This window comes from Echinops telfairi, unplaced genomic scaffold (assembly GCF_000313985.2).
Source record: "Echinops telfairi isolate 266 unplaced genomic scaffold, ASM31398v2 ScPeMD7_60;HRSCAF=208, whole genome shotgun sequence".
NCBI classification, from domain to species: domain Eukaryota; kingdom Metazoa; phylum Chordata; class Mammalia; order Afrosoricida; family Tenrecidae; genus Echinops; species Echinops telfairi.
This window is the reverse complement of record NW_022103958.1, coordinates 6120715-6134643: the sequence shown is the minus strand read 5'-3', so window position 1 is coordinate 6134643 and position 13929 is coordinate 6120715. Positions and strand designations below refer to the sequence as shown.

Genomic DNA, 13929 nt, shown 5'->3' with positions numbered 1-13929 from the left:
TCCCGCCGGCCTTGGGGCCCCGGTGGGGAGCAGGGGGCTGATTAGCCGAGGAGCAGGGGTGGGGCCAGCGGGGCCCAGGGAGTGACTCACACGCGCTGCTCGCCCAGTCCAGGGGCCCGAGCCCGCTCCCAGCCCGAGCTGCGCACTGGCCAGGCCAGGCAAGTGCCCTGGGCTTGGCATGACGACCCCGGGGCGCCGAGGGCGGGGCTGAAGCCCAGTGCGGTGGTGGAGGGCGGTAAGCGGCGGGCCTGGAGACACCCCTAGAGTGGGGGGTGGGGGTGGGGCACCCCCAGGCCCCGCCTGTACCTGCACTCAGCAGGCAAGTCGGGCCTGACTACTGCAGCTGGCCTCCCCTGGGCGCCAGGCAGCTCCGCTAAGGTATCCCAGCGCTGCCCCTTGGTCCCAGTTCGACTTGACCTGCCCCTTCCTTGCTGTCCTGTGCAGAGTTGTGCCCAGGCTTCTGTGGGCCCCTCATGGATGGCCTTTGCCCCCTGGATTGGGGGCCCGGGCTGTAGTTCCCTGCCGGGGTGGGTGTCTTGGCCCCAGCCCCCCCAGTCCCAGACCCCAGGGCTCCAGCCTGCCCACTTCAGGACCATCCCTGGGTGGAAATGGCATTTTCTCTTGGCCGGGCTACAGCGACTGTGTTGTCTGTGTGTTCCAGCACTTCCTTTGGGGAGGGCAGGGCAGGTAACTGGACTCCCGGGGACCCTCGTTTGCCCTCCCCATGGCTCACCCCTCTTCCCCTGTCTCTTTGATCCTCTTCCTGTGCTGGTCCCCAGGACAGAATGACGGAGAACATGAAGGAGTGCCTGTCGCAGACCAAGGCTGCGGTGGGGGACATGGTGACGGTGGTGAAGACAGAGGTCTGCTCCCCACTCCTCGACCAGCAGTATGGCCAGCCCTGGTGAGGCCCCTGTGTGGGGACGGGAGGGACGAGGGCGTCGTGGGCTGGCTTGGTTGGGGACCCTGGAAAAGCAGCTTCCCCTTGTAGCCCATCTTCTTGAACCCTGCTCCTGGCAGCAGGCATGAGGACAGGCTCTTGAGCAAGCCAAGCAGGGGCCCACGCCGCCTGGGCCCAGGTCTCAGGGTTCCTGCCCTGCCTGGGAGAGAGCAGATGGCTGGCTGGGCTTCCCCCATGCTCCCCGGCTCCCCGTGGCCTCCAGGCTGGGCCCCAGCTTCGCTCCCATCAGCTTCTCCCTCAATGACGGCTTCCTTGCTGTCTTTACTGGCCCCTGCGCTGGCCAGCTCTAGGAGACCAGACCCATCCGCCATGGACGTCGAGCCCAAGAAACTGAAGGGGAAGCGTGACCTCATCATGCCCAAGAGCTTCCAGCAAGTGGATTTCTGGTGTAAGTGGAACTCGGGGCCCTGGGCCACTCCTCCCATCCCCCCACCCCCACCCCATCACCCCGTTCCTCCATTTGCAGCCATAATACCAAAGAGAGACAACACCTCATGGGCCAGCCCTCAGTTCCTCTTCCTCCTCTGCCGCTGGGGTGGTTATTATTGGTCCCATTTCACAGGTGCGGAAGCCAGGCGTGATGAGGGCTAGGGACCTGTCTGCCGCAGGTGCAAGAGCACAGCACCATTGCAATTGAGACCCGGCGCCCTCTGACTCCAGAGTCCAGCTAGCACTTTGGTTCTTGCGCATCTCACAACAGAGCCTCCTGAGGTTGTCAGCAGTGCCTGTCCTGGGGAGGGTAATAGACTGTTGGTATTGACCATGCAGGGGCCTGTAGCTGGCTGGCCCAGGGTCAGAGCTGGGGTCCCCAAGTCCCACGCATTAGGCTTCCCACACACCCCAAGTCCCCTCTATGGATGGTGTCCCAGCTGCCCACCACTGAGACACGTCCTCCTCTTTCTTCCCTTCAGTCTGTGAGTCCTGCCAGGAGTACTTTGTGGATGAGTGCCCAAACCATGGCCCCCCGGTGTTTGTGTCGGATACCCCGGTGCCCATGGGCATCCCAGACCGGGCGGCCCTCACCATCCCCCAGGGCATGGAGGTGGTCAAGGAGGCCAGTGGCGAGAACGACGTGCGGTGCATCAGCGAGGTCATCCCCAAGGGGCACATCTTCGGCCCGTACGAGGGACAGATCTCCACGCAGGACAAGTCGGCTGGCTTCTTCTCCTGGCTGGTGAGCTTCCCGGGCCTGTTCGAAGGGAGAGGGTGTCAGGAGCGCGGGAGGGAACCAGCCAGGGGAGCCAGACCCTGGCCCAGCCTTCTCACCCAGATACGTACATGGTGGATGGTGGTTCTGGCGTCCTGTTGTTCAGCCTGGGTGGCTGGACCCCACCTGGCAGAAGTGAGTGGGGGTCCGAAGAGGGCACAGGAGAGTTGGGCTGGTTTTCCCGGGCTGCCTGTGTGTGTGTGTGTGTGTCTGTGGGAAGAACACGCTATTCCATATGAAAGCAGCAGTGGGCAGGCTAGGTGCTAAGGGAAAGCATGAACCTGAAGGCAGCACCTTGGCCACTGGACAAGTGCGTGCACAGGTGGACATCGGGGCTCTGAGAACACCTCTGAGAACACCTCTGCAGAAGAAATGGCCATGCTCACAGTGCCTGGCGATTTGGGTCCTAGAGCCCAGGTCCACACCCACAGCTAGCTCTGCTCCTAACCATCCTTCCTGTGTGACCTTGGTCAAGCCACTCAACCTCTCTGTGCTTGCTTTGTAGCACAACGGTGGTCGGTGCTGTGTGGGAAGATTAAATGAGTCTGCACTAGAAACCTCAGCACCTGCTTGTACTTAATAAGTGTTCAGGAACTATCGGGATTATTATGATTGTTACCGTGATGATGATGATCATGATGATTCATTAGCCTGGTTGAAGGACCCAGGAAGGCTTGCTTTAGCGCATGGCTTCATCCCGGAGTAACAGTTGATTCTAGAAACCAGAATCAGAATGGCTGTGGTCCACTTGGTTCCGACTCCTGGCCGCCCACGGTCTTGCAGAGCAGAGCTGTGGTGTGTGGCGCTCTCAGGCGCTGTGATCTTTCAGAAGCCGGTTGTCAGGACTTTCTTCAGAGGCACTTCTGGGTAGATTGAACGCACCACCCTTGTAGGGAGCAGCCGAACATGGGAGTGGTTGCATGATCAAGGGGCTCCTGGCGTCTTGGAAGGAGGGACAGACAACTGTTTGGTGGAGAGCTGGACGGTGACCTTTCAGAGGGACATGGACTTGACAGTCTGGTGTGGCGGCAGCAAGGAGTGTCAGAGGCAAGTGGCCAGGGGCCGGCCGGAGGGGAAGGCAGGAGTAGACCCCACAGGTGACCTGATGATATTTATGCCTTGAAGGGGTCCATTTGGCTGCAGCTGAAGAACTCATCAAAGGAGTCATTGGTCAAGGGGAATGCCTACAGCCTACTTAGAGGGCTGTGCCAGGGCCCCCTCGTGGCACGGTAGCTAAAGTGCTTAGCGTTACGACCTGGCAGTTGGGTGGCAGGGACTCACCAGCTGCTCCAGGGGAGAATGATGTGGCAGTGGGAGTTCTGTAGGGATCACAGGCTTGGCAGCCCTAGGGGGCCAGCCCTGTTCTGTCCCATCGGGTCGCTCTGACGCAGAACAGGCTCCAGCACCACGGGGTGGGGTAGCTCTCTAAGTCAGGGGAGGGAGCCAAGGGAACTGGGCTGTGGACTATTTCAGAGATGACGGACAGGGGGCACACGTGGAACTAAGGAAGGGAGGTGGGAAGTTCCCATGACAACTCTGCTTCCTGCCACCCAGCAGGTCAGTGATGGTGCCTTTCTCCAAGTGGGGGGGTGGGCACTGGAAGGGGACCAGGAAAAGACGGCTGATTCTGGTTTTACCCTTGGTGAGTTTGGCACGATGTCACCATATCCAAGCGGTGGCATCGGGTAGGCAGCTGAATATACCGGTTTGGAAGCTTAGAGGAGGCTTAAAGATGTCATTTGGTGACTCACCTGTGCGTAGGTACGGTGAAGTGTGTTAGATGTTATGCTAACTGTAAGATTGGCAGTTCAAACTCACCAACCTCTCCCAACAGTGAACAGGGAGGCTGCCTGCTTCTGTAAAGATTCATTGTCACAGAGGTCCTAAGGAGCATCTCCTCTGTCCTGTAGGGTCCTTACGACTTGGAACGGATGCGATGGTGACTGGTTTTGTGTGTGTATGTGCGCGCGCTCGCGCGTGGTTGGGGTGAGAGGAGGCGTTTGGTTTCAGGTGATCAGCTGGGCCAGGGGTCTGTCTGGATGGGAGCTGCTGGGGAGAAGGGGCCTCCTCTGCATGAGCGCTGAGGCACTTCAGCAGTGGGTGGGCTGGAAGGGGTGGGCAAAGCTGCAGAAGAGGCAGGCAGAGGGAGGCCGGAGGGACCCCGGAGAACGTGTGCCGTGGAAGCAAAGGGAAGCCAGAGAACTGCTGCCAGGCCCCGTGTGCTCAAAGTCAAGCAAGAGAACCTGTGAAAACCATCGGTTGATGGAGTGTCTGGGAGGCCAGTGTGACTTAGCCAGAGCTGTTAGCATCAAGGGGTGCTTCCCCAGGGGCTGGGCTTGCTCCCCAGGGGCCGTTGGCCAGTGTCTGGAGACACTTTGGGGGAGGGGGTACCAAATGGAAGAGCGGACGCTAGTGGCATCTTGCATCTTGAGGGTGGAGGCCAGAGGTGCTCAATATCCTGTAGTACTTGGGGCAGCTCCCCCCTAAAAGGATCCAGCTCTAGACGGCCACCACTCTGAGGTGGGTCGAGAAGCCCCTGCAGAGAAGTGATGGGGTGGGAGACCTCCTTTTCAGTAAGGGGATGGCGAGGGCCAAGATCTCAGAAGCGGGAGGAAGATGTGGCCCCAGGGAGTTCGTTTCATCTGAAAAGTGAGAGTTGATCACCCCCAGAAAGACACTGGCCCTGAGGCGCTGGTGCTGGCATCCGTGCAAACTCTGATGGTGACACAGTGCCCGGAGGTGACCCGTGTCACCGGACTTTACATCCCCCAATGGTTGGGGTAGGTAGCAAATATTTTGCATGACACAGGGGGTCAGAGAGACACTGGGGGTGTGGGGTGTTCTGTGGAGGCAGCGGTTGGGTGTAGAACAGAGGTGGACGGTCGATGTGCTTCGGTGGTCCCTGGAGGTTTGGCATGTGCAATGGAAGTATCGCTTTCACCCCCCCAGCGACGGTCCAGGCGCTAAGAGAGGATGGAGGTGGCTGGGCGCACCTCAGGGAGCTGTGGTTGGCCGAAACCCAGCCCCCAAAGACACCCACGTGCAAGTCCCTGGGAATTGTGAGCACTGCTGTTGTTCAGTACCCTTGAATCACTTCTGACTCGGCACGGCCACAAGCACAACAGAAGCAAGCGCCTCCCAGCCCTGCGCCCTCCTTAACAGCCGTTGCTGGCTCTCAGCCCCGTGTTGCAGCCACTGTGTCAGCCCATCTCCTGGTGGGTCTTTTCCTCTGCACGCACCCTCTCCTTTACCAAGCATGGCGTCCTTCGCAGAGACCGGTGTCTGCTGGTCACAGGTCCAAAGTACCGGAGCTGTCATCTCACGATCCCTCACTTCTAGGGAGCCTTTGGACTGCTGGACTCCTTCCCAGACAGATTGTTCATTCTCTGGCAGTTCGTCGTGTGCCCAGTTATCCTTGTCAACACCGTGATTCAAAGGCCTCGGCTCGCCTCTGACCATTCATGCTCACTGTCCAGCTTTCACGTGTATCCGAGGTGATGGGGAGCACTCTGGCTTGGCTCAGGCCCACCTTAGTCCTCCACGTGGCATCCTTGCCCTTCAGCCCTGTAAAGAGGTCCAGTGCAGGAGATTTACCCCATGCAATGGGTCGTTGAGTCTCTCGACTGCTGCTTCCAGGAGCAATGATTGTGGATCCAAGCAAGATAAAACTTCAGTCTTGCCTGTTTATCGTGAGGCTGTTGTGACTACATTACCTTACATGACAGGTACAATGAAGTAGGATCGTATAATAGGGATAGATCCTAGTTTTTCTGATGGGCCTACTGTAACCACCGGGGTCCTTATAATAGGGAGGCAGGTGGGTCAGGGTCAGATGGAGCGTTTAGAAGAAGCTTCCCTGATGGCCTCCTGAAGATGGGGGTTGGGGCCACAAGCTGAGGAATGCAGGTGGCCTTGAGAAGCTAGAAAAGGCTCCCCTGCAGCCTCACCAGTGCCTGATTTTAGGACTGGCTGAGAAGCCGCTGTGGTATAGTGGTTATGCTTGGGGCTACGAACCATAAGGCCAGCAGTTCAAAACCACCAGCTGCTCTGAGAGACGGGGTTTTCTACACCCCTACAGAGCTACACTGTCGGAAACTGACAGGGGCAGTTGTACCCACGTACCCTGCCCTGTGGGGTGACCATGAGTTCCATCCACTTGATGGTGGTGAGTGAGCTCTCCAGGGCTCTACATGGACGCATTTATGTCGTTCAGTCATTAAGTCTGCGATCATCGGTTGCAGCTGTGATAGGAAACGGCTGGGAGGTGGCTGGGGCATTTGGCACAGAACACCTGCTAAAATGTGCAGCAGGTGCAGGGCAGTGAGGTGAGGTTGAGGAGAGCAGAGAAGGGGAGCCCAGGCAGGCAGAGGAACATTTGAGGTGCCAGTGAGATGCCCAGGTGGCATAGTAGGTTATACATTGGGCTGCTAGTCAGCAGTTCAAAACCACCAGCTCCATCCATGGGTGAAAGATGAGGCTTTACTCCCATAAGGCATGTGCTAGTCTGGGTGGACTGGAGAAACAAATCCAAAGAAACTCATGTGTAAAAGAGAGGGTTTTATATAAAGGGTAAGTGTACATCAAGAAAGCATCCCAACCCAGTCTAGTCCAAGCCCATAAGTCCAACATGAACCCATATGTCTGACACCAATCTACAAAGTCCTCCGCAAAACCACAAACCACATTCAATGGCGCTGGATGCAGGACGATCACAGGCCAATGGGTAGAACGTTTTTGAATCCAGTGGAGGTATAAGCATCTCAGCGCTGGCAGGGGTCTCCGTGCGGCTTCTCCAGCACCCAGGGCTTCATCGGGGTAGGTCCATGTGGCTTCTCTTCAGGAATGTCTCGCAGGAAGTGAGCCTTGCCAACTGAGGCAGAGAACTAGCCAAGGCAGCTGCAACTGGTCCGACCATGAGAGAGCAAGAGACCAGAGAACCAGAAGGGCAAGGCTCGCCAAGCCATTTATCTCTCCGCCCTTCAATTAATCCCGCGTGTTTACCAGCCAGATTGGCACAGTAAACCTTAACTAGCACCAGGCCTTACAGTCTCAGAAACTCACAGGGGCCGTTCCACCCTGTCCTGTAGGGGTTGCTGTGAATCGGAGCAGACCCAATGGCAGTGAGGTGGTTTGGGTTTACTTTTTGGGGAGATGCCAAGTGGAGCGTTCAGAAGTGTGCTATGTGGGCCTGCAGCCCGGACTAAGAAACAAACACCAAACCAGTGACACAAGCCCAGCCTCTTGCTTCCAGTTGGCTCTGGCTCAGGGGCTCGGGAAGTTGGTCCTGGAGCAGCACCCAGAGACCTTGCATCTGTGGCACATGCCTGGCTGTCGGAGAAAACGCCTAGCATTAGTTAGGGGCTGCCAAGTCAGTTCTGACCGTGGCCACCCTGTGCACAGCAAAAAGAAACACTGCCCAATCCTGTGCCGGGAGGGGGACAGAAATGATGTCAGGGCCACATCTGGCCTCCTCTGACTCCCAAGGCTGACAGCCACCAGGTAGACTTCAGACACGCCTCACCCCTTCCACCTGCTTTGAACCCTATTCGGATACCAACCATCCCTCCTACAGCATCCTGCTTCTGTGACTGGGTGTGATAGCTCATTGCAGCAACCACACAGAACTCCCAGACAGCGTTCGTGGTCTCGAGTTTTTTAGGGAAATAACAGGTTATAGCCGTGGCGAGGAAGGCTTGGGATACCGATGTTCAATCAGGACAGTGTCTTCTCTGCCCTGCCCGCAGGCAGGCCTCTCTCTGGTCCTCAGCCTCTCGGCCTGGCCTCCATCCTGCTCTGGCTCTTCAGGCTATGGAGAACCGCAGGGGCATGCCACTCCACTGAAGCCTGCGCTCCAGCCCCATGAGGCAGCAAAACCCAGCTCCCCTGATTAAGTGCCAGGAGGCACCCCACTCTCCAAGCCAGCTTCCTGCCTCAGCACACTCAGCATCACCTGCTTGGTGGGCTCAGAAGCTCACCACCCCGTCTCATGGCCTGGCTCCTGGCCCTGTTCCTGTGCCATGCCTAGCGTTACAGCTGTTTGCCGGGTCAGGGAGGTTTAATGTGCGGGGGTCTTGGGGTTCAAAGGACTCGATGCACTCCTGGGTCCTCTCTTTCGCTGGTAGTAAAGTCTCCTCCTTCCTGCTTGTGAGATGGCTGGTTTGATGTTGAAGACTGGCCACCAGACTTCAGCCCTATTCACACGTCCAAAGCATGTGAGACAAAGCCTTCTCGCCATCCTTGCTTCCAACCAGCGTCCGGCTGTCCTTCTTTCAACGCAGATGTGTTTGTTCGGACCGGTCCACAGTCGGTTCAGTATCCAGTCATTTCTTCTTCGGTCTTCCTGGTTTGGGGTTGAGACTGAAAACACCTTGTGTTGGGGCCAGCATAACTCACACACTGTGTGAGTTCAGGTAGACTAGAGAAACAAATTCATAAATACGCAAATGTGTGTAAGAAAGAGCATTATATACAAGAGCAATTGGATATTGAGAAAACATCCCAGCCTAGTCCAGATCAAGTCCATAAGTCAGATATTAGCCCATATGTCCAATACCGATCCATAAAGCCCTCTTCAGACTTACGGAACACAAACAATGGCACTGAATGCAGGAAGATCACAGGCCAGTGGGTAGGAGGTCTTGTGGATCCAGTGGCATAAGTATCTCAGCACTGGCAGGGGTCTGCACATGGCTCCTCCAGTTCCCAGGGCATGGGGTCTATCAGCATAGTGCCATGTGTCTTGTCAGTAGAGCATCTCCAAAGGAGTGAGCAGAGAGAGAGTGTCTCCAAGGGAGTGAGCCGAGAGAGAGAATCTGTCTCCCACCTCCAACGAGGAAATTCAGGAATTCCCAGAATTCATAGGGAAAGGCCATGCCCACACAGAGGCCTCATTGGCTATGACCTGATTAACAGACTAGACTCCACCCCTTCACTCTTAATCCTCTCAAATCCCAAATTGACACCAGATTATGTAACTACCACACACACACATAGGATGGGGCTTCAAAGACTCGGAGGATAAATGCATTAAACTAAAGGATCATTGGATTTCCCCCACGAGTTTTTGGAAGCCCCCTTGTGTATGCAGTCGCAGCCCTAGCAGGGAGGGGGTGGCCTTTGTAGAATGTTCAAGGAGGAGAGAAGGACACCATGCTATGGGGTCACCAGGGGGACGATGGATGCTAAGAAGGAGAGTGGGGCAGGCCCGGTGTGTCTGAGGACCAGTGGGAGCTGAGGGGCAGTGGGGGTGGCCGTGCGCTCCTGGCTGCAGTGGGACAGGCAGAGAGAGGATGGACAGCCAGCCCCCACTGGCCTGGGCAGCACTGGAGTCCTGGCCCTTGATGAGAACTAACAGAAGCAAGGTTGCTGAGGGCTGAGATGTGAGTGGTGGGCAATTTCAGAGAGCCCAGGATCCCAGCAGCCATCCGGGCACGGTGCGGGCTTACTTCACACTGGGTGACATGTTTTCCAATCCCGGTGTATTGAAGCAATGGTTCCATCTCAGCCACACACTGGGTTCCTTGAGAATACCACCCCCATGTCCTTACAACAAGCCGTCCCACAGGTGGGCAGGGCAGCCCCCCTCATTCAGATGAGGAAGTACAGGGTCTGAGAGATGACGTCATGGCCTGGCTTCCACAGCAGGCACCTGGTCCCGCTGGCTGCTGGGGTTCCTTCTGAGGCAGGGCATCTGTGCCGTGCCAGGCTGCTCAGAGGGATTCCTTGGTGGGGACGCCTTCAGCGTGACAAAGCGTGGGCCAGTTCATAGCCAGCTGGGCCAGGGATGGTCACCTGTCCAAATGTAACCCACCCACACAGGCACCGAGCAGCCTCAGGCCCCGGGGCTCTGGGCAGGGAGGTGGAGTGGGGGTGCCCCAGAAGTGCAGGGGGCTGGCTCCTTGTTCTCACAGGGCCCAGCGACAAGGCCGTGTGGTGAGGTCAGAGCCCACTTTAAGCCCCTGCCACAAAGGTGGTGGTCAGTGCAGCGTGACAGAGCGCCCCGGGGGCTGTGGAGGGGGCTTGAATCTGACAGGGCAAAGTAGAGATGGGGCTTACAGGGTGGATAGAAGTTCAGCAGAGGACGGTTCCTGAAAACCACAGGGAGCAACTTAAGACTCATGCCCGGGGAGAGCTGTTGGGATCCCAGGCAGTCCACCCCTTTGGACACTTCAACAAAGAGGGTTGAGGTGTTCAAGCCAGAGCGCCCCCCTCCCGGTCTGGCCTACCGCGTGCTTGGAAGAGCGAAGCAGGTGCAGTGCATGAGTCCACTGATGTCCCCTAGCCAAGAGCCTCGCTCTGGGCTGAGGACTTGATGAATGGGGCTGCAGCTGTCCTAGGGCTCCCAAGGCTGATGGCCACAGGGGTCAGACCCACCTGCCTCCACCCTCCATCCTTGACACGCTATTCTGACACCAGCGGTCCCTCCCACAGCACTCTGGTTCTCAGGCCGGTTCTCACATCCATTGCTCGCGTCACAGCTGACAGATGATGCTCACCACTGTGGGGTGTATCAGGAACGTTAACGAGTTCCCGCTCCAGTTAGGAGCGCTCAGGATGCAGTGGCCTCTTCAGGATAGTCTCCTCTCTGCCTCGCCTTCGGCCCTCAGCCCTCAGCCTTTAGACCCGGTCTCTGTCCTGCTCTGGCATTGTTACAAAGCTCTCTTAGGACTGCCAACCCATGCCCAATGGGCATGCCCCTCTGCCATAAGCCTCAGCCCGAAGGCACTCAGCTCCACTCTGTGGGTGCGCAAGCCCAGCCCCCCCTCCCCCACCCTGCTAGGGGCCTAGAGACACCCTACACCACAAGCCAGCCTCCTGCCTCAAAGCACTCAGCAGTACTCGATCTGTGGGCTGGGAAGCCCACCACTCGGTCTCCTGCTCTGGCTCCTGGCTCTGTGGTGGCTGCTTGGCTGTGGCTTCTCCCTGTCATAGCTGCTTCCCGGTGAAGGAGGTTCACGGTGAAGGGATCTCAGGGTCCAAAGGACACATTCCATTCCTGGATCTTCGCTCTCTGGCTGGTAGTGAGATCCTCCTTCCTGCTTCTGAGAGGGCTCCTTTCACACCCGGCAGCACCATGGAAGAGTCCCCTGGGAATCTGCTTCCATAAAGATTATAGCCAAGAGAACTCTCCGGGGCTTGCTACTCTGTACCACCTGAGGTCGCCGTGAGTCAGAACAGACTCGACAACAAGGGCCAGCTTCCAGCACTCTCTGTTCATAACACGGAAGGCACAGGGTAGGAACATCTTGATCAAAGTGAGGGAGATGTACCACAGAATTTCAAATCTCATGGACTCTAGGCTTTCTGGAGCCACTGAGACTGGGTGGACCCCCGACTCGTTAAGCCTTCCATTTCAATCAACAAATATCCCCTGAACCCCTCTCAATATCAAATGGTGATTTAGCAAAAAGGTAAAAAATCCACTTTGAGCTCTGTGCTGTTTAAGTTCTATCGATGTGGGATCGCTAGATTGGACAGGAACTTAGAGGGCAGTGAGTGTATGTGATTGTGGGAGGGTTGGGGAGAACAACTCTGAGAGGTGATGTTGGCTGTACTACTCCAAGAATCTAATCAATGTCACTGGATCAGGCATAGAGAAATGGTTAAGGTGGTATGTGTTCTGCTGTGCAGAGTCTCAATAATGACAAAAAGCAAGAAGATTCTTAAAATATATACAGTGAACCCTCGTTTATTGCGGTTAATCGGTTCTAGACCCTACCGTGATAAATGAAATTCCGCGAAGTAGGATTCCTTATTTGTATATCAAATATTTTCGTAGTTAGAGCATAGAGGACATGAAAAAACACCCTTTAGTCACCATTACACTCGTATTACCCAATTTATTAAATGAAAAAGGGAAAATACAGTAAAACATTTTGGACGTTACAATTATCATTTATTATTTATTATATTATTTATGGCATCTAGTTTACAGTATTACATATTTCACATACAGTATTATTATACATTAGTTCTTACAAATACTGTAATCAATAGCCTATGAAATGTCTTAAGGGATGTACTCTACAGGTGGGTCGCCGTCTTTTTCCTCTGAAGGAGCGAGTGTAGGCAGTGGGTGCTGTTACGCAAAAACCGCGATAGAGTGAAGCCGCGGAAGTCGAAGCGTGAAGTGGCGAGGGTTCACTGTATATATGTATATATATACTACCACAGTGGTCATTCTGCCCTGTGTCTGTCTGGATTTGATGGCAGTGCGTCTCTGTCCCCCAGGGACGTTATGAGTGAGAATGGACGCCCTCAGAGCACTGGACTGTTTGCTGTTTTTACATTTGGGTCCAAAGACGCGGCTTCTCTGGAAGTTCGGTACTTACCCCCTTCATGTGTCCCAATGGCGGGTAGTATGCCCAGGTGATTCTTAATGTTTGTGGAGGCGCAACATTTATGTTAATGCTACCCAAAAAGGTTTCACGAGAACGCCTGATAAATACCCATTTCTTCCACGTATGCGAGCCCTGATGGCATACTGGTTATGCACCCGGCCGCTGAGCACGAGGTCAGCGGTTTCCAAAACACCAGCAACCCCTCGGGAGACGGACAGGGCTCTCTGTTCCTGTAAAGTGTTCCAGTCATGGAAACTCACGAGGGGCAGTTCTACCCTGTCCTATAGGGTCACTATAAGGCTGAGTCGATTCAGTGGAAGTGAGGGTTTTTTGTTTGTTAATTGATAGCCTTTAAATAGCTGTAAAGCTAATGACAAGTGAACACAGCTAGAGAAGAAGGTCATTAGAAGAGTCATGAAAAGCAAAGACCGAAACGAAAGGGAAACCAACGTGGGTGTCAGGCGAGGCTCTGAAACTTGCTCTCCATTGTAGCCTAGCAAAGGGAAAAGAGAATGAAGTCGAGAGCTGAATAGAGCAGTTCAAAGGGCAGCTCGGAAAGACAAAGTCAAATATTCCCATGAAATGTGCAAAGACCTAGTGTGTTAGGCAGGGTTCTCTAGAGAGACAAAACCTGATTGCTAATGATTATATATCTATAGTTATACAGATAGATAGAAATATAACACAAGAAATAAACAGTTGAATTATAAAGCTGTACAAATGGCTCAGTGCAGCTCACTCCTGTGAGACAGTTGTGAGACACTGGCAGTCCTTCAAGTCTTGAGGGCCGCCAGGTAGTCCTCTGTACAGCGATTGAGGCTATCCGGGCACAGGCAGCAAATAGCAAGGCAGGTCACTAACCGTCAGCCAGATGACAACGTCCAATAATCCCCGGCCCAAGAGATGTAAATTCCAATTGTGTGGCCAAGCAGGTCTTGAAGGAACCTCAAATTACAGCGACACAGTCCACGGGTTAGGTGTCCCACAGTAGTGTAGCTTGCAAGTTGAGGCACAGAACAAGCAAGGCAGCTGCACACTGGTCCGATGATCAAAGAGCAAGAGACAAGAAGGCGAGGCTTGCAGAGCTATTTGTCTCACCACCCTTCAATTAATCCCACATGTGTTTATCGCCCCGGTTGGCACAATAAACTAACTACTTCAATCCACCCCTTGCCAACTTGGCATCTGTACACAATTATTTAGCCATATATAATTATCTAATTTCCGGACATTGATGAAATCACATTTATACTTATCATCAATCATCTATCATACATATAAATGAAAACATACTGAGTCCAATTGTATCTGATATATCATACCTGAACAAAGGAAAGATATGCAGTAAGCACATAAAAAGAAAATATACTGACAATTACAAACCCCGCTTTTGCAATTTATCACATGGTCGTAATTCATAG

General features: G+C 54.8%; 1 protein-coding gene across 2 annotated transcripts in view; it reads left to right on the top strand.

The window, feature by feature from the left end:
- The first annotated feature begins 92 nt into the window (after positions 1-92).
- Positions 93-13929, top strand: part of PRDM11 (PR/SET domain 11) — a 55617-nt gene continuing 41780 nt past the window's right edge. The window contains exons 1-4 of one of the 2 annotated variants that reach the window (XM_004708317.2): positions 93-235; positions 780-904; positions 1246-1349; positions 1873-2135. In XM_004708317.2, the coding sequence (XP_004708374.1) occupies positions 786-904; positions 1246-1349; positions 1873-2135 (486 nt within the window). In that variant the 5' untranslated portion in view covers positions 93-235; positions 780-785. The remainder of the gene's footprint in view (positions 236-779; positions 905-1245; positions 1350-1872; positions 2136-13929) is intronic. The other variant, XM_045290969.1, reaches the window with a different exon arrangement.